At 41.5% G+C, this 24,152-nt stretch overlaps 1 protein-coding gene across 1 annotated transcript in view; it reads right to left on the bottom strand.

The window, feature by feature from the left end:
- Window positions 1-24,152, bottom strand: part of Cfap44 (cilia and flagella associated protein 44) — an 89,236-nt gene that overhangs the window by 10,518 nt on the left and 54,566 nt on the right. Inside the window, exons 25-29 of the mRNA XM_038346102.1 lie at window positions 23,449-23,626; window positions 20,615-21,121; window positions 17,443-17,646; window positions 13,244-13,439; window positions 1,778-1,888 (exon numbers count right to left, since the gene is read on the bottom strand). Coding sequence (XP_038202030.1) covers window positions 1,778-1,888; window positions 13,244-13,439; window positions 17,443-17,646; window positions 20,615-21,121; window positions 23,449-23,626 — 1,196 coding nt within the window. The remainder of the gene's footprint in view (window positions 1-1,777; window positions 1,889-13,243; window positions 13,440-17,442; window positions 17,647-20,614; window positions 21,122-23,448; window positions 23,627-24,152) is intronic.

Below are 24,152 nucleotides of genomic sequence, written 5' to 3'. Positions count from 1 at the left end.
GCCCCAGTTGTCCTGATTTTATAGAAAAAAATCCTTCATTCTAAGGGAAGTGCTATAGTGCAATCTGCATGCAATGCAACATGCTCCCAGGGCAGGCTTTTATTTGAGCTGTGTTACACTAATGTCACACTTATACACGGAAGGATAGATGACCCTGTGTGCAGGTACTCGAGCTGGCTTAAACATGGCAAACATGGCTCTGGCAGCCTTGTCCTTCTCCCCCATTCTCTCTGCCTTAGTAAAAAGCATTGGATTACATTCCTAAAGGTAGCAGCTAAGGTCCATTCCCTTATTTGGCCACTTCCTCCTCCTGAGGCTATTTGGCTCACCTAATTAACACGCTCAATTAAAATTAAACTCCTCATCCTAACTCGGGGTTTCCCCCTTTGCCCTTACAAACCGCCATTTGCTTATGGCTCACGTCTGTCTCCTCTCTATCTAGAGACAGTTTTTGTCCCATTCTGGGACAAATGCCCCATCCCCTTTCCCTTGTTCCCTTCTTCTCCCTTATACTCTCTCTCTTTCTCTGTTATTCCCTGCCCTTTGTCCCTCTGGGGCAAATCAATCTCCTTTGTGCTGAGAACTTGGTCTTGGGGGTCCCGAGTCAATACCAGGCCTTTTGGTGCTCCTGAGCTGACACCATTCCCTTTCAATGTGGAATTTGAATGCTGAACCAGAGCTGTGTGTAGATAGCACATGCCTACAATCCTTGCATAGGGAGCTGGAGTAGAAAGGGCTGTAAATTCAGGCCAGGCTAAGCTACATCGGAAGGCTTGGTCTCGAACCCTAACAGCTGGGAATGTAGCTCAGGGGCAGAACACTAGCCTAGCAGGAGTAGGAGCTTAATGACCCCTCAACCCACAAAACAGTAGTCAAGCAGGATTTACAAGCCCTAGTTTCAACCCAGCTCAGCAATTAGACTGGCTGTGTGGTGTTCAAGACCTTTAATCCCACTGCAGTGTAACAAAGTGAATTACGAAGTTCTTATTCTACTCATAAATATTGGAATCGTTAAATAAGACTCTTGTCAGCTGGGCAGTGGTGGCACAGGCCTTTAATTCCAGTACTTGGGAGGTAGAGGCAGGTGGATCCCTGTGAGTCTGAGGCCAGCCTGGTCTATGCAGCAAGTTTGAAAACAGTCAAAGCAACAAAGAAAAACTCAGTCTCAAAAAACAAAGAAAGAAAGAAAAACTCTTGCCTTCGAAATTAAAACAAGATTTAAGCGTTATTTGAAATGAAACTTCCAAATTTTGAGTAGAACTTGATTTTAAATGTCTGGAAAATCAAATTACAAACAAAATAAAATAGATTTTCTCCACTGAACTATTGACTTATGAAGACTCTAAGCATATTGATCTGATGCTCTGGGATAGTGTCACTAGTAAAAAAATTATCAACAGTTTCCTGGAAGCTGGAATGGACAGTCCTTACAGAGTCAAAATAGAAAATTTGAGAGTTTGTCAAAAAGAAAATACTGGGGTGTGTGTGTGTGTGTGTGTGTGTGTGTAAAGTACAATCTGGCTTTTATCTATACAGTTCATTTGCTACATAATTCATAATATCTCTGAACCAACAATTGGTTACCATGGGTTAATTTGTTCCTAATAAAACCCTGTCTAAAGGCTTGGAGAATAATCCTCCCACTTCAAACATTTTAACCCACTCTTTTCTTTAATTTCATTACCAGAGAAACAGACTAGAAATAGAAAGGGACCACCTCTGCATTGATGACCCCTGTTCCCACTCTACAGCGAACACGTGGCTCTGCCTAACTTACTGTTTGGGCAGATGGAGTCGTCAAAAACATCGTCCTCAGATCCAGATGCGTCTTCATCGCTCTCCAAGCTGGACTCCTCTTCGCTGGATTCCTCGCTCTCTTCATCTTCATCTAAGGAGAGAAGAGGACCTTGTCAGCAGGGCAGCTGCTGCAGCACCAACACAGGGATTCCCAACAGTCAGTTACTAGGGAGCAGACAGTACAAAGAGTTAAAATCATTAAAGACGCAGACCACGCATTCTGTCCTCAACTTGCTGAATCCAGTCACAGCAGGAATGCTGTTGAGGACACTCACCCTTATCAGCAGACAAAATCCTCACATCTCCCCTTCCCCCTAATCACTTGCCATGCTGGTCTGCCTTCAGTGAAGTTTCTGTTAGATTTTAGCAAAGAATTACCCTACTTGTTAGTAATTTTTTATCTGCTGGCCACTCTCCTGTTCCTCTGCTATAGGTTATCATTTGTTCTTGCATTCAGAGTCGAATTCTATATTTTTTCCTACCTCGAAACACCATTTCAGCAGCCACCTGGACAGTTTGCATGGTTGCTCTTTAGCAAGGGTCATGAATAACTTTCCATTTTCATGTCGTGTATAGCATCTTTATAAAGTGTTCACGTCTGAATAGTAAACATATCATCCCCAAGATAAGTGAGTATAGACTTAGCATGTCCCATTTTGCTCTTAAGACACCTTGGGAGCATCTATGAACCACACACCACCAATTTGCAGTTGTGGTCTTATGGAACTTCAAATTAGACATGACATGAACCTCATACTTTTAAGATTTACATATTTATTTATTCATTAATTTTTTTTCTTTGTTTGCTTGCTTTTTTTCCCCCAAGAAAGGGTTTCTCTGTGTAGCCCTGGCTGTGCTGGAACTTACTATGTAGACCAGGCTGGCCTCGAACTCACAGAGACCTACCTGTCTTTTGCTCCCTGAGTGCTGAGATTAAAGGCATGCACCAACACAGCCCAGTTTATTCATTTCTTTTTATTCAGGGCTATATGCCAGGCAAACACTATACAAATAAACTTTAATTCTAGCCCTTTTTCAATTTAAATTATATTATAATAAATTTTTTGAGACAAGGATTTGCTAAATTTCCTAGGCTGGACTTGAACTCACGTAGCCCAAGAGGACCAAACTTACTTATACCCATTCTAACCTTCTGGATAGCCAGTGTTACAAGCCTGTATCTCTATTCCAGGATCTTGTACATTTCTGAAACCTAAAATCTCTCTGAAAATGACTTTAAGTAACCTCTGCCACCATATAAAATGAAACAGAAACATTTTCATGTCAGTCACGATGTGACTTCCTACCTCACCTTCCTACTGTGGCGTCTTCCCTGCCGTTATGTCCTTTGTCCCCCAAACTCTTTACTCCTTAAGTCGTTTGTGTCAGATAGTATGTCACAGTAATGAGAGAATGCTAATGCCAGAGGCAGTGTCAGCAGCGTCCCTGGAAACCCTCATTACCTGTAGGGGGTCCTGCTCACACTGTACATGCGTAATAGAGGCCACCCCACGTGCTCTGAAGCTTACATGTACAATGGGACTCTAGCTTACTCCAATAGAATGGCACATGTATACATACATATAATATATATTATATATAAAATTAGTGATGATGTAGATACAAAGGGATGCAAGAACACTGTCCACAGGAATGTAACTCTGGGGGTGAGGGACTGCATGAACCTTCCTCAATAACTACAAGCAAAACTGTCATGTGACCCAGTATCCCACTCCTGGGTGTATATACAAAGGAAATGAGGCCAGCATACAAAAATGCCTGTGGACTCATGTTTATTGTTCACTATTTATCATTGCCAAGATACAGAATCGGCCTGTCAACAGACAAACAGATAAAGCAAAGAGGGTATTTATACACAATGGAGTGTTATTACTCACCCAAAAAGAATGGGCTCTTGTCATTTGCACAGAAAAAAACATGGGTGTAGCCAGAGGACACGTTGCACAAAATAACCCAGACACAGAAAAACAAGTGTCAGGTGTTTTCTGTCATACATGAATATTGTAAAAGAAGAGAAAAAAAGGTCCTGCGATTAGGACTATGAAGAACTGGTAAAGGACCCGTGGAGGGAAGGAAGATGGCAGACAAAGGGTAGGAGGACCAGTGCAGAGTCTCTGTGTTTATGGAAATAGTACAGTGAATCACATCGATTCACTGTATTAACACACAATTACTGTGTGTTAATAACTATACTAAAATGTTGTATTACCACACCCTGCAGTTAACTAAATCATAACAAGGAGACAGTGAACAGCTTTACACTTATGAATTTTGTTAGAAAAGTAGGCTGATTCCTTAAGAAAACTGTATTCACTACACAAACTCATCTAATATAAAACAGGAGATTGAATATCACTGAGCTATTAAGAAATTTTACTTCATAATTTAACACCCCACCACCACCAAGTCTTCAGTTGCAAACAGCTTCACAGGCTAATTCCATTGAAGGCTGAAAGAAGAATCAGCATCCTCCAGAAAGTCAAAGATGAGGACAGACTTCCCAGTTCACAGCACTGACGAGAACGGGAGATAGAGAGGCGCTGGGCGGGTTAGGGTTAGAGAACTCCGTTACAGTCCCTGAGCAGAAGCCGGGAATGTCTGGGATTCTCTCCCAACCCCAGGCTTGTGACGTCTGAAAACATTCTGGATCCTGGTCTGGTTTCTGGTTATCCCCGTTTCCCTAAATGAGGCCCCTGCCTGGAGGCCCTGTCTGAGGGTATGACTGACATTCAAGTCCAGACACTAATCAGTTTTGGTAAACACTTGTGGAATTGGATCTCTGGATTTTCTTGGTGAAAATGGGTTATATCTATTCCTGTGTTAGTTAAGACATTAGAGATGACCTCAGAGATACCAAGCTGCGTCAATATATCATGAAGGAGCGAAATCAAAGCACTTCCTCTTGAAGGAGTTCAACCAAGAGTGAGCCCACATTTGAATTCTCCACTTCTCTCCGTGTCTTCCTTCTTTTTATAGTCTGTGTTTTCTAGCTCGTCTGTAGTCTGTCTGTTGCCTGGTGTGTGTGAGTGTGTGTGTGTGTGTGTGTGTGTGTGTGTGTGTGTGTGTGTGTGTGTGAGAGAGAGAGAGAGAGAGGGAGAGAGGGAGAGAGAGAGAGAGAGAGAGAGAGAGAATCTGGGCCTAAAAAAGAGCTTTACTATATTTATTGAATAGCACAGAAAACAGGTATGGAAAAGAGATTAGGAAATCTTTATAGAAAATTTAACAGTTTTTACAAGGGAAGAAATCCCAACTAACTCAGACACACAAACAGACTTCAAACAGATATCATCAAGCTGTATCTACACGCTGCTTCCAAATTCATGTCAGATACTTGTGGCTTCCAACTTGTTTGTTGCTTTCAGCAAACAATTGCTACTACACACATGTACATACATGCATTACTCTGGGTAGGTGCAAGAAGGAGACAAACTTTAATCAAAGGTGTACATTTGGTTGTAAAAGCTGGTTGCATGAGAAATGCAAGGATCTGAGTAAGATTGGTTTAATGTTTTCTTAAGGGCAAGTTAAATAGACCGAGTACACAATAGGACAGCAGGCTAAGTATACAGTTTTTTTAAATGTAAATAATCTTTTTAAATTGTTTTTCTTGCACTACACAGTCTTAAGTGATCCCAAGGGATCACTTTTTCTGTAAGGTATGCTGAAACTTCACTTTTTGGAGGTAAAGAGACAGTTTCACAATAATGTATCACTACACTCCTAAATGATTTTAGGGTCTCCACTCTTGAGAGGGAAAGTTACAGTAATCTTGGGTGCCACTGAGGATGGACATGAAGACTCTGTTGTGGTTCATTAACAGAAATTTTTTTCTTCCTAGTCAAAACAATGGCGTACTTCTAACCCCAGTCAGAGATATGACATTCTGATCTGCTCCAAACATTAGAACATTACATGTTAGGAGGTCTGTCAATCACCTGGTCAAAATTCCATCCACCCTAGAGAACTAATTTACCTGTGGCCATGCTAAGGAGATGAAGGAATGATTATCCCTTTAATGAGGTAATATACCTTTCTCCCCAGACCCCCTGCACATGTTTGCAGGGCTCCCATTACCTAGCACTGTGGCCTCCCTGCTTAACCTTTCTCCTTTTTCTTCTTTTTTCTTTCAGAAACTGGTCAAGACCCAGTCATGATTTTCTAGACACTCCAGGCTTTCTCAGTCTTTTTTTTTCTGAAGACCTCCTCCCCTTCTGCGAGCAGCTGTTTGTCTGCCACTTGACTGTTTCCAGATCTCCTGCACTGAACTTTACTGCTTCCTTACGGGCTATATGATGGTTTGAAAGAAAATGGCGCCCAAGGAGAATGGCACTATTATGAGACATGACTTTGTTGGAGTAGGTGTAGCCTTATTGGAGGAAGTATGTCATTAGGGAGAGGTCTCCTATGCCCAGGCTATACAGGGACACAGTTCCCTTTCTGTTGCCTGTGGATCAAGATGTAGAACTCTCAGCTCCTTCTCTAGCACCATATCTGCCTGCATGCCACCATGTCCTGCTAGGATAATAATGGGCTGAACCTCTGAAATTATAAGCAACCTGATTAAGAATTTTCCTTTATAAGAGTTTCCATGGTCATCTCTTCATAGTAATAGACACCCAAACTAAGACAGGCTATATGTCTTTCCCTTGTAGCCCTCCCTTCCAGGAACTGCTGAGATTTATAGATTGCTTATCTTGCTCTTTGTCTCAAACTCTTAACAAAATTGTCCACAAGTTTCCTTCCAAATCTGTAACTAAATTGTTTTATTAATGAGACTAAGAACCTCGAGGCAGATTTCTGACTTCCCCAGTCACATGGGACTAGCATTACCCTCATATTTAAATTAGATAAAGAGGAAAAGGTTGATGTGAGATTCCCCTCTGTATGCTGTGAATACCATTGGTTAATAAAGGAACTGTCTTGGCCTGTGGTAGGGCAAAAGAGTAGAGCTAGCCAGGAAAAACTAAACTGAATGCTGGGACAAGGAAGGCAGAGTTCAGAGACGCCAGGCAGCCCTGCCAGAGTCAGATGCTCAGGCCAGAACTTTATCTGGTAAGCCACAGCCACTTGGTGATACACAGATTAATGGAGATGGGCTAGTTTAGGATATAAGAGTTAGCCTGAAATACACTTAAGCTATTGGCCAAATAGTATTGCAAATAATATGGTTTTTGTGTGATTATTTTGGGGCTGAGCAGCTGGGAACTAACTAGTGGCCTCCTACAACAAATTGGCACACCAACATGTGTTAGTTAAATCCACAGAAAACCTGAGAGGGCTTGGAAAGGAATTCTAGACACTAAAAAACAAAATTTAGCTACATTTTTTTTTCCAGATGGGCTCTGCTTGCTGGCAGCAGACCTCTGACATGTCGGACTGGGTGGAGTCAAAAGGCAAAGCAGCCTTGTTGGCCCTGGCCACACCTGCTTAGCATGCTTAGCAGAAAAAAGAAAAAAGAAAAAAAAAGAAAAGAAAGAAGGAAGAAATAAAAAGACACTTCTGGTCAGAAAATAATTACAGATATACAATAATGACAGATTCAGATAAAAAAGACCTCTAAATGGGTCACAGTGTTGGATAAATGTACATAGATTTGGAAGAAAGAAGAAAAAGAGTATAGAGAGTTATAAAAAGAAGTAAGTGCTTTTTAAAAAAAAAGTCTTTAAAGAGAGAGTAAACTTGCAGAAAAATTAATAGGAATAATAAAAAATAAACCATGTAAAAATGCAATATACACAGAGAGTCTGGATTATGTATATTACTGTGTTTTCTTTGACTTTTCTGACTGCAGAGAGACATTTGATTCTGGGGACTGTTAAGCTAAACCAACATATATGTTTTAAAGGTTTCTTGATTTAAAAATTTGAGTCTAAGGATATGTTGCTTTGGAAAAGAGGTTCTGCTTTTGTTTCCACAGAGGATGAGAACCTCTGGATTCATTCCAGGCTAATGTGGTTTGATGGACCAAAATCCCCCAAAAGGTTGCTATGAACACCCCCAAAAATACTTTGCCCAACAAAAAGCAGGAAGCTGTTTGGAGAGAACTACGTCCAAACTCCCTAAATGATTGTTTATAAATATTTGTTTACATTTAAAGGGGGATATGATATAAAGATGAATACTTTGAATCAGTATGGATCTTGGAAATTTAAGATATATATAATTTAAGGTATATATGTACCTATGCTCTTGATTAAGGTATTGTGTTTGTGCAGCTTGTTTAAAAATGTAATGTATAATTAAGAAATATAGATTAATAGATAATCATCTATAATAGTCAAGTTTCTAGTCATGTTAGTTAGGTTTTCTAGATATATAAAGATATATTTCAGTTGGATAGGTATTCTTAAAATCTTTCAGAGGCCTTCAGAATATGGCATTTAAATGTTTTAAGAATTTAGTACTTTTTATGACAATGAGACACATCTGCTCCTGGAAGCACCGATTTACTTCAAAAGGATGATGGGCATCGAATAAACTCCTTATAGAGTTGGTTAGTCATTTGGGCAAGAAACTGCTCTTGCCTGGAATGCTTGATGCTATGCTGTATGAACTGGACATCCAGAATCCACAGAAAATGACTGCTGAAGTTGCCTAAAGAAGATGAGACAGTCCTTCAGGGTTCCTGCTTCATGAAAGAGTCTGCAGACTTTCTGTAAGACACAGAAAATAGTGACTGACAAACTATCAATATAGGCAGAACTGTCTTTGAAATTTCCTGCTTCATGGAAAAATCTGCTAGATACTATGGGCCTGTGGGCTGAAGATGGATGTTCCAATGGTACAGAAGAGCTTTGGGTGACTGTCCAGGCAGCAAGATGTCTCTGTCAATTCTAGAGTTTTGGAAGTTGCTTACAAAGCACTTCCTGTTTACTTAGGTAATAGTATATCCTTTCAAAGTTTTGATGGAGTTGAAGAATAGATAGTTATAATTATAGTTTCTTTAGTTTTGATAAAAGATAAAGTAGATATAAATACTGTAATTCTTGCTTGATACCTGTTTTGTATATGTAATTTTACTATGTTAAAATTAAAACCTTCCTTTTTATTTAGACAGAAAAGGGGAGGTGATGTGGGATTCCCCTCTGTATGCTGTGAATACCATTAGTTAATAAAGAAGCTGTCTTGGCCTGTGATATGGCAAAAGATTAGAGCTAGCCAGAAAAAACTAAACTGAATGCTGGGAGAAGGAAGCAGAGTTTAGAGATGCCATGTAGCCCTACCCGAGACAGATGCTTGGGACTGGAACTTTACCCAGTAAGCCACAGCCACGTGGAAATACACAGATTGGTGAGATGAGCTAGTTTAGGATATAAGAGTTATCCAGTCTGGTAAAACCCCTTTGGATGTTAGTGTGGTGATTTCTCAGAAAAGTAGAAAACAACATTCCTCAAGGCCCAATAATACGACTTTTGGGTGTATATTCAAAGGATGCTCAATCATGCCACAACAACATGTGCTCAACTATGCTCATAGCAGCTTTGTTGGTCATAGCCAGAACCTGGAAACAACCCAAATGCCCCTTGATCTAAGAATGGATAAGGAAAATGTGGTACATTTACACAATGGAGTACTACACAGTACTACACAGGAGGAAAATGGATGGAGCTAGAAAACAATATTTTGAGTGAGGTAACCCAGACACAGAAAGACAATTATCACATGTACTCACTCTTAGGTGGTTTTTAAACATAAAGTCAAAGAAAGCCAGCCTACAAACCACAATCCCAGAGAACTTAGACAATAATGTGGACACTAAGAGAGACTTATATAGATATAATCTACATGAGAAGTAGAAAGTAGAAAAAGACAAGATCTCCTGAGTAAATTGGGAGCATGGGGACCTTGGGGGAGGATTGAAGGGGGAAGGGGAGGCAGGGAGGGCAGCAGAGAAAAAATGTAGAGCTCAATAAATATCAATAAAAAATGTATAAAAAAAGAGTTAGCCAGAAATACGCTTAAGGTATTAGCCAAATAGTATTGCAAATAATATGGTTTCTGTATGATTATTGCAGGACTGAGCAGCAGGGAACTAACTAGCGGCCTCCTACAACAAGAGGTGAGGAAAAAAAGAGGAAGAGGGGAGGAAAAGATAAAGAGAGGGGAGAGAAGGAAGAAAGAAGGAGGAAAAGGAGGAGGAAGAACAATAAAGGAGAAGAATGACAGAGGGGAGCGGGATGAGGAAGGGGTTCTTCTCTTCTTCTTTCCCCGGAGCCTCAGAGGGTATAAGGATGGAAGGAGAGAAAGAAGAGAGGACAGAGGCAAGGACTACTGACCAATGGCCCACGAAGATATTATATAAGCACATTTTCCATTGTTATAACAAAATACCTAAGGCTTAGCAAAGAATTAAAAAAAGAGCCGGGCGGTGGTGGCGCACGCCTTTAATCCCAGCACTCGGGAGGCAGAGGCAGGCGGATCTCTGTGAGTTCGAGACCAGCCTGGTCTACAAGAGCTAGTTCCAGGACAGGCTCTAAAGCTGCAGAGAAACCCTGTCTCGAAAAAACAAAAACAAAAAAAATTTAAAAAAGTTTGCTATTTAGCTCATTGATTCCAAAGCTAAAATTCCAAGATCAGCAACACCATGTGTCAGGCTTCTGATGAAGGACTTCCAGTGGATGGTGTCATGCTGGAAGCACATGTGAGTAGGATCACATGACTGAATCAGGCACCCTGAGGAAGAGGCTAATTTTGTTATGTGAACATGACCTATTTAATCCTTATCCTATAAATAAACTGGAGTAAGCACTATGTTTATCCCTCTCAAAGGTAGTACCACCATTCACCTAAGTATTTTGCAATAAGTTCTAACAAGCGTCCAATTAAGGGACACATTGTTAGTTTCCTCAGCAGCAGCCTGCTTCTACCACCAAAGCAGTTAAATTATGTCATCAGGTGTCACCAGGTATCTTTCCATATGCTATGGGACATGTGCACCTTTTAAAAAAATATTTATTTATTTATTATGTATACAGCATTCCTTCCATGTATGCCTGCAGGCCAGAAGAGGGCACCAGACCTCATTACAGATGGTTGTGAGCCACCATATGGTTGCTGGGAATTGAACTCAGGACCTTTGGAAGAACAGGCAATGCTCTTAACCTCTGAGCCATCTCTCCAGCCCACATGTGCACCTTTTAAAAGCACCTGCCAGGCACAGCTTGCTCTCTTGACTCTTGTTCCTCTCTTGCTTCTCTTACCTTTCTTGTTTCTTGCTCCTCTTCCCTGTTCTCATCCTGTCTGTCTGTCTGTCTGTCTGTCTGTCTGCCTGCCTGCCTGCCTGCCTCTCTCATGTCACCCTCCAACATAGACTTTCACTGCCCACTTCTCCCCCAATAAACCTTTGGAACTAACTCTGTTGCACATGGTGTGGTTGCTTAGTGGCATGCATTGGCAGGACCCAGTGAAAGGTACCCACTTTGCCTTTCTTTTTTAATTCTTTCACACATTCAAACCATAATCATATAATAACAAATACAAGGGCGAAGGCTTCTTTTTAAAAACTTAGCAAACAAAATTCAGTAGTATACTAAATAATTTTATGTTCTACCAGTGATGGTTTATTTCAAGGGAGAAGTCTTGTTCACTAACTGACAGTCAGTTGATGAACTCTCCAATGACATTTGACAAAAGGGGGAAAGGCCACGCAGTCATCAACCACCACAGAAAAGCATCTGGCAGAACCCGGTATCCATTCGTGATGAGAATTCACCAAACGGAGGACAGCCCTCAATCTACTCCAGCAGACAACAAGGTACTTAATTAGAGCATGAATAATAAAAGCCCAAAGATAGATATTGGGGTTCAACCTGAAAACCAGAAAAACAAAGCAGCCAAGCTACTAGAGAAGTCTTACCCCTACCAAGGCCGGGCAACCACAGACTAAACCGACTAAGCCGCTCTCTCCTCCCATTTTATATTCCCTCTAGTGCTGGGATTAAGGGCGTATGACTCCCTAGTACTGGAATTAAGGGTATAGGCCACCACCACCTGGGCTTATTTCTGTATTGATCTTGTACCAGGATGGCCTTAAACCCACAGAGATCCATCTGATTCTTGACTCTCAAATCCTGGGATTAAAGGTATGCATCACCATTACCGGACCTCTAGTGGCTTTAGCTTTGCCTCTGGTCTTCAGGCAAAATTTATCAAAATACAAACAATATACCACTACACATGGCAAAAGATTGGATGTTTTCTCTGTAATGTTGGAAACCAAGAATAGACCTAAGCCTGCCAGTCCATTTCAGTGTAATTCTAGATATTTAAACCATGTAAAAGGGAAAAAATAGGAAAATATGGACACAGACCAGAAGTAGAATGGCTCATGTTTGCAGATGAAATTATTTCTACCAAGAAAGTTTCCAAGAATCTATTCAAACCTTCTGGAACTACTAAGTCCATGGAACATGAGGAGAACATGTATCAGTAATGCTGCTGGGCGGTGGTCCATGCCTTTAATTCCAGCACTCAGGAGGCAGAGGTAGGTGGATCTCTGAGTTAAGGCCAGCCTGGTCTACAGAGCGAGTTCCAGCTGAGAAACCCTGTCTTGAAGGAACTAAAAAATAAAACAAAAACAACAAAAACCAATCATACTCCTGTATGTTATCAATAAGCATAACAACACTGAGAGCAAATGTACCACTTACTTATGATCACCCCAAACAGGGAACTATACATGTATAACTCTAACAAAACAGGAGCACGAGCTGTGTGTTGAGACGCAGTATGCTGATTAATAGGCAAACATGCAAGGTCTGTCCAGAGACACGTAGAGCTAAATTAATAAATAGATTTAACACACCTGTGGTAAAAATTCCAACAAGATTTCTTTGTAGATATAAAGAATGTTATTCTAAAATATGGAAATATTAAAGACCTAAAGACAGCTAAAGTCATTTTGAAAAATAAGAATAGAAAACCCAGAGACACATGCACCTATAGGTCCAGACAACTGTGACACACAATTCAAAGGAATGAGACAGCCTTCTCAACAAACGCTGCAGATGCAAATGTCACCGATGAGGGGAAAATTATGAATGATGTACCAGACAATGAACTAGTTTCTACAACATAGGGAACCCTCAAAACTCAGTGCCAAGACAGCAAGACAATCTTACTCAAACACATACAAGAGATGAGGACAGGCATTTCATTAAAGATAGCAAACTATGCTGTATTAATTCATACTAAACACACCACACATGCGTGCGCATGCACATGCACACACAAAACCACTCCCTCTCCTTTGTTATGTGTTCAAACAGCATAACAGCTTGTAGCCCCTGCTCTTTGATTCCTCCAGCACATCCACATTGCCTGTGAGGTAGTGGGAGAAAATGGCACCAAGCCAGAAAGCCCAGGTACCTCTCCTTTTAGTATTAAAGACAAGAAACGGATGAGTGCATGAGAGAGGAACACAAACCAGCATCTCCTTCAACTTCCTTTTTCTTTGCCCGCTTAATTTTCTTCTTCAGGACTTTCATAAGGAAGTTTGCAAATTTATTATTTTCTCCAAGGGCTGATTGGAACCCGGCGTAGAGGGCCTTTTCCTGCTCCTGGAGCTTGGTGATTTCATTCTTTTTCTCTTCCATCTCTTTCAGAGTTTCACTGATTTTCCACTAAGGGAAGGGAGAGAAGAACATAAGATAATAACATTTCTAACGAGCTGGCTTCGGAGGGCAATGCACTTTCCAATGCAAAACTACAGTATACAGATATTTTTAAGCTTAATAGACATTTAAATTTCTAATGTTTGTAGAACTGTGTGATTAAATTTACATTCTTTAGAAACATCATTCAAGTTCAGTATCTTTGGAATGTTCACGTAAAAATCCAAATTAAATTAAAATTTTTGTGTTTTTGTTTTGGGTTATTTTGTTTTCTGAGTCAGGGTTTCTCTGTGTAACAGCCCTAGCTGTCATGGGACTTGGTCTGTAGACTAGGCTGGCCTTAACTCACAGAGATCCACTTGCCTCTGCCTCCCGAGTACTGAGATCAAAGGTGTGTGCCACCACTACCTGGCCAAACAGGAATTTTTACTGCCACTCAGATAAGACAGTGCCTACAGAGAAAACACAGACAAAGATATGAAGCGGTGTGTCTAACATGGGGCAGGGCCAGCATTCACAGCTGGATTCCTGAAGGACCATCCCAGAGGATTGACCAGCATCTCCAACCCAACCCTTGAAGGACTGTCTACTAATGGGACCAGTATCTATGACCAGACATGAGCCTCAAGGAGTGAAGACTGCATTTGAAACCAGACCTGGGACTAACACAAGCATACGAGACCCTACCACACTCAGGGTTCTGACGGCATCTGGAAGTCCTAGCAGGACTGCCAAGAAAGCAGAGGCTGTAGCCAGCAATTAGACCCTATGCCCCCATTCATCTCTCTCCTTCACATTCATTCCCCCTGTCTTTAGCGCCAAATGCCAATTTAACATTCTTTCCACTCCTTTCTTCCTCTTTTGTTCTTTTTTCCATTATCCCCACCCCCTTTTCTCAAAGAACACGGGTTAGCCTGGTTGGCAAGGTTTCAATTCCAGAGACTTGGGACTCTCAGGTTATCCGACAGCACATTTTGACCTATCACTTCTCATCTCCAACTCCTTGTCCCTGTTATGCTCCCAGCCTATTTATTGTTCTGTTTGCATGTTGCTCGGTTAGGTTTGAAGATTGCTGTGCCTGTTCCTCTATCCATTCTTTATTTTTCACCCATATCTCATGCACTTCCCCTACTACCCTCATGTTTTTTCTTTCTGGCATCCTTATCCCCTTCTCGTGTTCCTTCATATCTATAATCTTCCATAGATTTAATAATCTCTGAAGTCTATAGACACTAAAAGTACCCCAACTTTCTCCTCCGAGCTGTTTTACCCAGTGGATTTTTTTTCCTTTCAAAGTAGATAACAATGAGTACCCCTATCCTTATTTTCAAAAAGCCATCGACAAATTCATGCAACCCAAAACAAAGTTCTAATGACATTCTTCACAGAAGTAGAAAATAAATCTTAAAATTCACAGCAAGTACAAAATATCCTGACAGCCATAGCAATTCTAAACAGAAATAATTCTGCTGGAGGAATCACCATGCCATATTTCAATTTATACCATAAAGCCATAGTTAAAACAAAAAAAAAAAACCCTTGAAACAATAACAACACAACATGGTACTGGCATAAAATCAGATATGTGTGTGTATGTGTACCTCTCTCTCTCTCTCTCTCTAGCTCTCGCTCTCTGTGTGTGTGTGTGTGTGTATGTGTGTGTATGTGTGCATGCACACATGCGTGTGTGTGTCTTAATGGCACAGAATAGAAGGCCCAGATTCAAGTTCACAATATTACTGTCACCTGATTTTTGACAAAGACGTCAAAATTACACATTGGAGAAAAGCAGCAGCATCAACAAATGGTGCTTGGGAAACTATATAAATCTACATGTAGAAAAGCAAAATTAAATCCTTATCTTTCACCCTGCACAAAAATCAACTCCAAATAGATCAGAGGCATCAACCTAAGGCCTGAAAACCTATCCTAGATGTGGCATACTTTCCTATGAGTTATGGATGGGGAGGCCCCAGAGACCACCAAAACAAAACAGGCTACTGCCATTACCTATTGCTGCTGACACCACAAACTTTGGTTGCACAACATGGAGAAATCAAGCTGGAACTGACCTTGAAACTTCCTCCCAGTTGGCTAGTTTTCAAGTGCTGGAGGTGTTTTGTTTTGCAAGTCATGGGGACAGGGACTTATCAGTGGCTTTACTCAACAGTAGCCTCTGCAAGCTATAGCAACCTCCCAGGCAGGGTGGACAAACTGGTGCAATAGTGGCATGACTGTTAGAGGTGCCTTCTGATTGGATCTGAGGTTTGCTCTGCAGGAAAGAATTTATCCCTGGTGTTGTGAACCTGGTCAAAAGCTGGTGAGATCACAGACCCTAAGAGATACCTATTACTGTTGTTTGACTAAATGGACATATTGTCTAGTTGACTTCTAAATATCTGTGTTTATATTCATAAATTGGTGCTGTTCACAACCTTGGGCAGAGAGAAACTTGTTTGTGCAGTGATAGTGATAGTCAATGCAGAGACTCATAATTAGTCAAAAGACTAAGACTGCTGAGTGCCTAAATGGGGCATCTCTATCATTCCTGCCCCAAGGTTCAGGGAATACTGTAGGAGAGGGGTAAAAGAAATACAAGAGGCAGAGGACCAGAAGAGTGCTGTGAAATGTTGTCTTTGGGACATGACATGGATGTTACACTCATGAGCACACAGCAGCCATGGCTATTTGCATATGACTTGGGCAAAAATCAAAGCAGTCAACACTCTAGAATGGATGAGGAAGAGCTCATAATGTCCCAGTCCAGGAAAGAAGTATTTGAAATGAGCGGATGCCGGAGGGGGGTGGTGTTATTTCTTTGGGTGTGCCCATGGGTAAGTTGTCCATTCTCTGGTGAATTGTTCTCACCATGCACATGTGGGCAGCACTAATTTGACTTACTGGGTTATATTTTAAAAAAAGAAGAGGAGGAGAAGAGGAAAAGGAAGAAGGAAGAAGAACAAGAACAAGAAAAAGACAGCAATAAGGAAGAGGAATAAGATTAGCTGGGAGGATCTGGAGGCTGGAAGGAGGGAGCCAGAGGGTGGATCTGTCAGGATACACCATATGCAAGTGTGAAATTCTCAACAAATAAGTAGAAATGGTCTTTTAAAAAACAATCTATATCATTTACAGAAAAATGGTTGCAACTGGAGATGATTGTATTTAGCAAATTAAGCAAGTATAAGAAAGACAAATGCATTTTCTCTCATATGTGATTCCTAGATTTTGTGTATGCTTGTATGTGTGTAGGGGTACATGTATTCACACATGTGCAGAAACTAGAGATGGATGTTGTGTCTTCCTTAATAATTATCTCATATTTTATTATTTCTTTTTTTTTTCTTTTTTTGGTTTTTCGAGACAGGGTTTCTCTGCAGCTTTTTTAGAGCCTGTCCTGGAACTAGCTCTTGTAGACCAGGCTGGCCTTGAACTCACAGAGATCCGCCTGCCTCTGCCTCCTGAGTGCTGGGATTAAAGGCGTGCGCCACCACCGCCCGGCATATTTTATTATTTCTAACCTCCCTCCCTCCCTCCCTCCCTCCCTCCCTTTCTCTCTCTCTCTCTCTCTCTCTCTCTCTCTCTCTCTCTCTCTCTCTCTCTCTCTCTCTCTCTCTCTCTCTCTCTCGTGTGTATGGGTATGTGTATTTATCACAGTGTATGTATGGTCAGAAAACAACTCCAGCATATGAGTTAAAGGACTCAGGTAGGTCATCAGGCTGGTTGGCAAGTGCGTTTAACCACCAAGCTATCTTGCTAGCCTTCTCTATCTTATTTTTCGGAGACAGCATGTCTCACTGAACCTGAAGCTAGCAATTTGGCTAGACTGACTGGCCAATAAGATCCTTTCTCTACGTCCCCGGATTTGAATTGCAGACACGGACTGCTGTACCCAGGCTTTTACATAGGTTCTGGGGAATCAAATTTATGTGCCCAGGTCTGTGTGGTAAAGACTTCAGTAATCCTCCCTAACTGAAGGGGAGCAGCCAGCTAGGGTTCAGCCTGCTCTTACTTGCATGTCTTGCTCTTCTTTGTCTAAGGAATTAACACGCTCTTGAAGAATATTTTCCTGTTTTTCAAAATTCTTGAGGAGAAGCATTTCTTGAAATAGGGTGACATGGTGCAGGTCAGATAGTTTCATCTTAGTGTCCAGTTTCAGTTTCCGGTGTCTCAGAAGATGGAGTTCTGCATCAAAAGTGACTGTCAGCTCTTTGATCTGAGAGAGAAAAGAGATGTGAGGATGTATAAGTTAAAGGGTAAATATCCAACAGTACTAATGTGTCTATAATACTTTTCATTATACAATTATTGTGCTCATTATAAATTCACTTATAAGTGGCATTAAATCTGTATAGCTCAGTATGGAAATTCTATAAATACAGTCCTCTGATCCACTTCATCAACACTGACTAAGCCATGATTCAGTGACATACTTTATGTCTGTATCCTCTCTATCTACCCCGCCTTCTCACAGTAATTATAGATAAACATCACCCTTAACTCTTCATATATTTTTTAAACAATTCAAAAATATAGAATGGAAGATTAGCGCCTAACCCAATTTTCACCAGAGGGGTGTGATCCAGAATCTAATGGGAACAGATAGAGAGACCCACAGCCTAACATGAGGCAGAGCCAGAAGAACCCCTCAGAAGAGAGGGAAGAAGGATTATAGGAGCCAGAAGGGTTGAGAACACAGTCCACAGAATCAACTAAGCAGGGCTCATAGGAGCTCAAAGAAACTCACAGGTCATGACAAACATGGACTGTGTTTGGGCCTGAGCTAGGTCCTCTGCATACATCTTATCATTGTGTAGCTTAGTGTTCTTGTGGGACTCCTAACAATGGGGACGGGGATTGTCTCTAATGCTTTTGGCTGTGCCTGAGATCCTTTTCCTCCTACAGGGATGACACATCTAGCCACAATATGGGGGTTTGTGCCCAGACTTAGTGTATTTTTTTTTAAGCCATGTTCGGTGGACATCCCTGGGAGGTCTGCTCTTTTTTATCTATTTAATTTTTTTAAAGGAAACTGAGGAGGAATTGATCCTGGAGAGGGAGAGGTAGGGGTGCTGGGAGGAGTGGAGGGAGGGGAAACTGTAGTCAGGATGGTAATGTATGAGAGAGGAATGAAAGTTAAAAAAAAAAACACAGAATGGAAAACACTTTTACATAGGTAAATATAATTATGGAGTCACAAAGAGCTGTTCAGTTACCATGTTCTACAAGTGAAGAAATGAGGATAAAGCTGATTTCCCTGCAGTCAAGCCTACCTTACTACCTTATTACAGAGGTAATAAGATAGAAATCTAAGTCCCAGTTCCTGATCTGAACCTTACTCTACTCTGGCCAAGGTGACTGTGTGTCCTCACGTATGCTCTGTTAGGGCACAGCTCTCAGAGTTAGTGACGAGGGGACCTGAGGGTGGATGCCCCTGAGGAAACCCACACAGTGGGAAGGGGAAAGCCACTGAATGTTATTTGTTGGGTTGTGCATTACAGGACATCTCGACTGTCAAAAACTTAATGTACATAAAGTCCCCTGCTAGAGGGTAATGGGCAGGGAGAGGTCTGCGGATCTGTGGGGGTGAAGTTGCTAGAAAATTTTAGAATGTTAAAATACAGAAACCAACCCAAAGAAAAGAAATAAATCAAGCTCTTAAGTAAGTGTGGCTGTAGAATACACATTTGGGCTTTACTTTATGCTTATTCAATAAAGCTGAATTCTTCCTAATTTCTCTGGAGGCAGGAGGACATTTTCTTTTTTAAAAAAAATTATTGAAACTGGACCACATGAGTCTCCGAGTCTGTAAGGGTTAATCTATTCTGTTACTCTCACAACTGATAGTGTGCAAGTTTTATAATAATGGAGAGTGTTTTTCTTGAGCATTGCTGTGTTCCCACTACTCAGCTGCTGTGTCTCTGCACGTGGTATGGCCAACAAACATTTGTTCAGTTGCTAAAATCAATAAATTCGTGTGATTATAGCAAAGCTCGTGAACGAGCATGTACTATATGTCTGGCATGCGTTGTGTCTAGGCATCCTGAGCGGAACAGAAGAGGAGAGGTGGCCGTTGTCTGAAGAACTGTTTCATCTGCGTTGTAAGACAAACAACACGTGTGAAGCGTCAGGAAAGACAAGGGCAAGATATAGAGTACTGACTGCAGGTGCGACGGAGCTCACAAACGCGGCCTAGGAGTGTGCAGAGGATGATGGCGAGGGCGTGGACTGATCCGCGCTTTGCGTGTTGGCCCAGTTTGGAAGGCAGTCGCTGCAATTACACGGAACGGTAAAGGAAAAGGCTCTGCTGTGAAATGGTGGCAGGATTGCCTGGGAGGCAAGGATGGATAGTGGGAGAATAGAAATGGTGATGAAGAAGGAGGCTGGGAAGCAGCACGGAGAACTACTACAGGGTGGAGCTGCAAACTGCTGCGGAAGGGGCTTCTTCTACAGGTCTAGCAGCGGGGTGCTATCTATCCCAGAAAGGGTAAAGTGTGTCCCACACTTCCGGTCCGAGCCCGGTTCTGGTGTTCCTGGAAATAACAGCACCTGTCATTTTTATAACAGTTCTGAACCTTGTTAATACTCCAACCTACTGTAGCAAAGCATGCATTAAAGAAAAGGGGCGTGGTTATAGATGCACATCTGTAATCCGGGGCGGCACTTAAGGGGGTGATGCAGGAAGACGAGCCATAACTTTGAGGCCAGTTTTGGGCTACATAGTGAGTTTTAGGCTAACCTGAACTATAAAATGGGACCAGCAAGCAGGTGGAGGGGCGGAGGGGGCAGGGAAAAAGAAACAGAGAGGTAGGCAGCCAAGCAGGCAGAGACAGACAGAGAGGATGGTGTGAAAAACAGAGGGTTGCCCCCTTTAAGGGCCTTCTATTTATCTTCTCAAGGCTGGTCTTCCAGCTCCCTTTACCCTTACACTTAGTTGCAAGTGTCTTTTAATGTGTTGACTTGTAGGAAAAAGATACGAAGCCCAACGTTCTACAGAGAGCACAGTGATTTGTTGGGGACTAACGATGGGAGAAAACCAAGCCATCGGCGAATAATGCGCCGTTCAGCATTTGGGGAAAGGTTAAAATGTAGAGAAATTTGAAATCAATCAGTCATAAACCAGACCGAATTCTGCCACTATTCATCCGGTCGGTTTTAAGTAGAGGGGCGACTCCACCTCTTACCCTGTTGCATAAATACTGCTGCATGTACAAGTGTTTGACCTCATCTCTCTTCATAATCTCCAGCTCCACATCACTTGGCTCTGCCTTTTCAAACTCGGATGACTTTGGAAGCTCTGTGGTGAGCGCCGATGCCTTGGATGACCTAGACAGGGAGTCTCGTGTTGTAAGATCGCCTTCCTTTCCCGAGGACAGCTTGAGGAACCCTATCCCTCCTAAGCCTGTGCTCCCAGATCCTGCCTGTTTGCTATCGGTCGAGCCTTCTTGGCGCTTCTTTTGCTTTCTCTTAAATCTCAAGAGTGTTTCCTCGTCGTATTGAAATCTCCTTTCTGGGACTTCTTCTGGATATATCTGCGGGATCTGAGGAATGGGTAAGTGCTTGGATGTGGGGATGGACGACTGAATGCTCTTTAGTTCTTGTACCAGACACTGGATTTCCTCAATGACAGCCAACTTAAGATCTCGGAGGGAAAGGATGCACTTGTTCATGTATCTCTTCTTTCCGTGAGCCTGAAACGGAGGGAGAGAAAGGATACAACATCACAGCTGTCTCACAGAGTGCAGTCTGGGTGCCATTTACCCTTTATCTTTGGGCTGGTGGGCCTAGAGAATGGTGAGCATCTCTGCTCAGTGCCCCATTGAGTTTCCCAATAGGTTTCAGGGGTCGCCCATTAAGACTGGAGGCCAGTCTGGATGTGACCTCTGGATTCCTTTCACGTTCTTCCATTGCCCCCTTCTGTTGGTTTGCAAGGTTACCTTTCATGTCCTTCACCTCTTCCTGGAAGACTCTCAGGAAGCCTTGTGCTGAGCTGGCCACTGTGCTATGGGAGAGGAAGGGCATTAACTAACTGCCTTTCCTAGCGGGAAACTGGTATCTTGTTGATTTAGATTCACCACGGCTGCCCACCCAGGATCTAACTATACGTCATCCTGTCTTCTTCATTCTGAGTTTTGACTCCTTTGTGGTCATCATCCTAAACATCAGTGTCACAGCATATCATGAGATCTGTCTGTAGCTCTCTCTCCATTGATCTGAGCCAAAGCATACCTACCCAGGTACTTCATCCATCCACGGCCTGTTCATTACCACCTCTGTCCTGAAAGTACCTCCCAGCACCTAAAGAGCTCAGCAACCCCTGAGGCCGCTAACTAGACTAAGCATTACTTCGCATGAAATGTAGTGTTTTTAAATAAAATACCAAAAGCACTTTGTCAGGTAATTTTATAAAACTCACCTATATATTTACTATGAAGAACCTACATATTACTAACCCAATATCAAGGTGTTTATCTACTTGAGAATAAGTCTCTAAAGAATTGAGACTCAAAATGAAAACTCAGCATTGGTTATGTGTGCCTAGAAGACAGAGGATTAAACGTACATGAACAAATCTCACTCCTCTAATGGCTACACAGCCCATTTCTTTGGGGGAGCCCTGAGATAGTCTTAATTGTCAGCTAGATACAATTCAGAATCATCTGGAAAGGGTCTCAGTGTTGAATTGTCTAGATCAGGTTGACCTGTGAGCATGTGTGTCAGGGGGGTTGCCTTGCTTGTGTTCGTTGATGTGAGAAGAACCAGCCTGCTGTGGGTTGCACCTTCTTTTGGTTTGAGGTCTTCAAAAGCATAAGAGTGGAGCAGGTGAGCTGAGTTGCTCTCAACTGTTGTCAAGCTGTGATTGGCTGTTTTAAGACCGCACTGCCTTGACTTCCCTGCTATGATGGACTATAGCCTGGAATTAAGGAATAATGTGAGCACAAGAATATATGTCTGTAAATAATAACACTGAGTTACCTCAGGCAAAATATAGCTAGAAAAATAGTCTAAATGGTCATTAATAAGATGTCTGAAATACTGATTGTGAGCAAAAGGATAAAGTAATGGTCTATGATCCTTCATTTGAGGATATTAACTAGTATGTCAAGATATCTATACCACTGGCATAAATACCATCTTTTGTGAAAAAGAAAAAGACAAATCTTCTTCAGTATAGTTTACCTCCATTTCTCAGAAATAGCTAAAAGCATTCAAATATGAATAATGTTCATTGGCATGACACCTTGAATTGTGTAGCCTATACAAGAAGAGTAGGTAACCAAGTAGCAAATCTTTCTTTAAAAATAAAATAGCATCTAGGAGATTTCTGAGCCCATAATTATGAAGAATCAATCACCTGCTGGCTTAAATGTTTCCCAAGGAATTAGAATTCCTTAGAAATTAAGGGATGAACAAGGAAGAAGAATATACATTTGATAAGAAAACGGAGGAGCAAAGCTAATGTGATCAGCCACACTGTAGAAAACTCAGAAAGGAGCCTGTTGGCTGGTACTTAGTTTCTGAGAGATGGAAGGACTATAAAGAAAAGATTAAGTGATGATCTTCCTAACTGCCAGGAAACAAAGCTACCAAGGATTTCACTGAATTTCAGAAGTTCAGTATACAGAGAAAGTACAGTACTGTCCCCCATAAAATGGTATCGAGCCATACAATTGATATGAAGGCTGGTTCTGCCATGTGAATTGCTAAGCTCACAGACAAATCTCTTGTCCTCTCTGGGTCCCTGACTCATTGTTTATACAAGAAGGAATCGTCTAGACTCCTATAAAAAATCTATGATTATATATATGTAATATATAATATATATATTTATATTTATATATATGTAAACACACACACACACACACACATATATATATATATATATATATATATATATATACACACTTGTGGATCAATGAGATAAACAGGTGGCTGATCAGATTCTAGTTAACACTAGGGTGCTTTTCCTCATCATGACATCATCAGATGTCACAACCATCGTCTGAGGGTTAAGTACCATTGTGTCAAGGTGCCCCAGTTCCTCTTCCTTCTTGGCAGCATTTATCCTCATGTGCTCAGGGATCTTGTAGTCTGGGGCTGTCTTCAGATTGAAATCCCCCATGAATATCTGTGCTTCTCTGATGGCTTGAACATCTTTGGGATCTTCATAGTCATCGTCAGGTTTGCTCTTGTAACTATCAGAAAAATAGATAACTTAAACATAAATGTAACAGGGAACTCTAAATGTGTACTCGTTGCTTCCTCCCAGAACTTCATGGAAACAACTGTAGAGAGGCACCAAAAGCAACGACAAACCGTCAGAGAAACTGAAAACAGCATGGAAAACTATTAGCAAACCAGTTACATTGATACATATATGGGAATGCAGAAAATGGAATTATATTCATGAATAAATAAGACTAGAAAACACTATAGCCCAGAATACCTCCTTCTGGAGTGTATGCTCCCCTGGAGGAGGCACCAAAAAGTTTTGACCATTATTTTTTTGGTAGAGTCTCCAAGGAGCAGAGAATGAAATGGAAGGCTAGACGTATTTGGTAAAATTCGTTAATGCGCTGTAAATTGCTGCATCACAAATTTCCCGTCTCCACACAAATCAGTAAAGCTTTCATACCAACCAAAAATGAAGAATTGCTCTCTAAAGAAACTGAACTCCTGGTTTAGGGAGTTCTAAGGTATCATCGGGTATCCCTTGCACGG

This window comes from Arvicola amphibius, chromosome 10, assembly GCF_903992535.2.
Source record: "Arvicola amphibius chromosome 10, mArvAmp1.2, whole genome shotgun sequence".
Lineage (NCBI taxonomy): Eukaryota > Metazoa > Chordata > Mammalia > Rodentia > Cricetidae > Arvicola > Arvicola amphibius.
The sequence above is the reverse complement of the archived record's forward strand: the minus strand, read 5'-3'. Positions and strand labels throughout refer to the sequence as shown.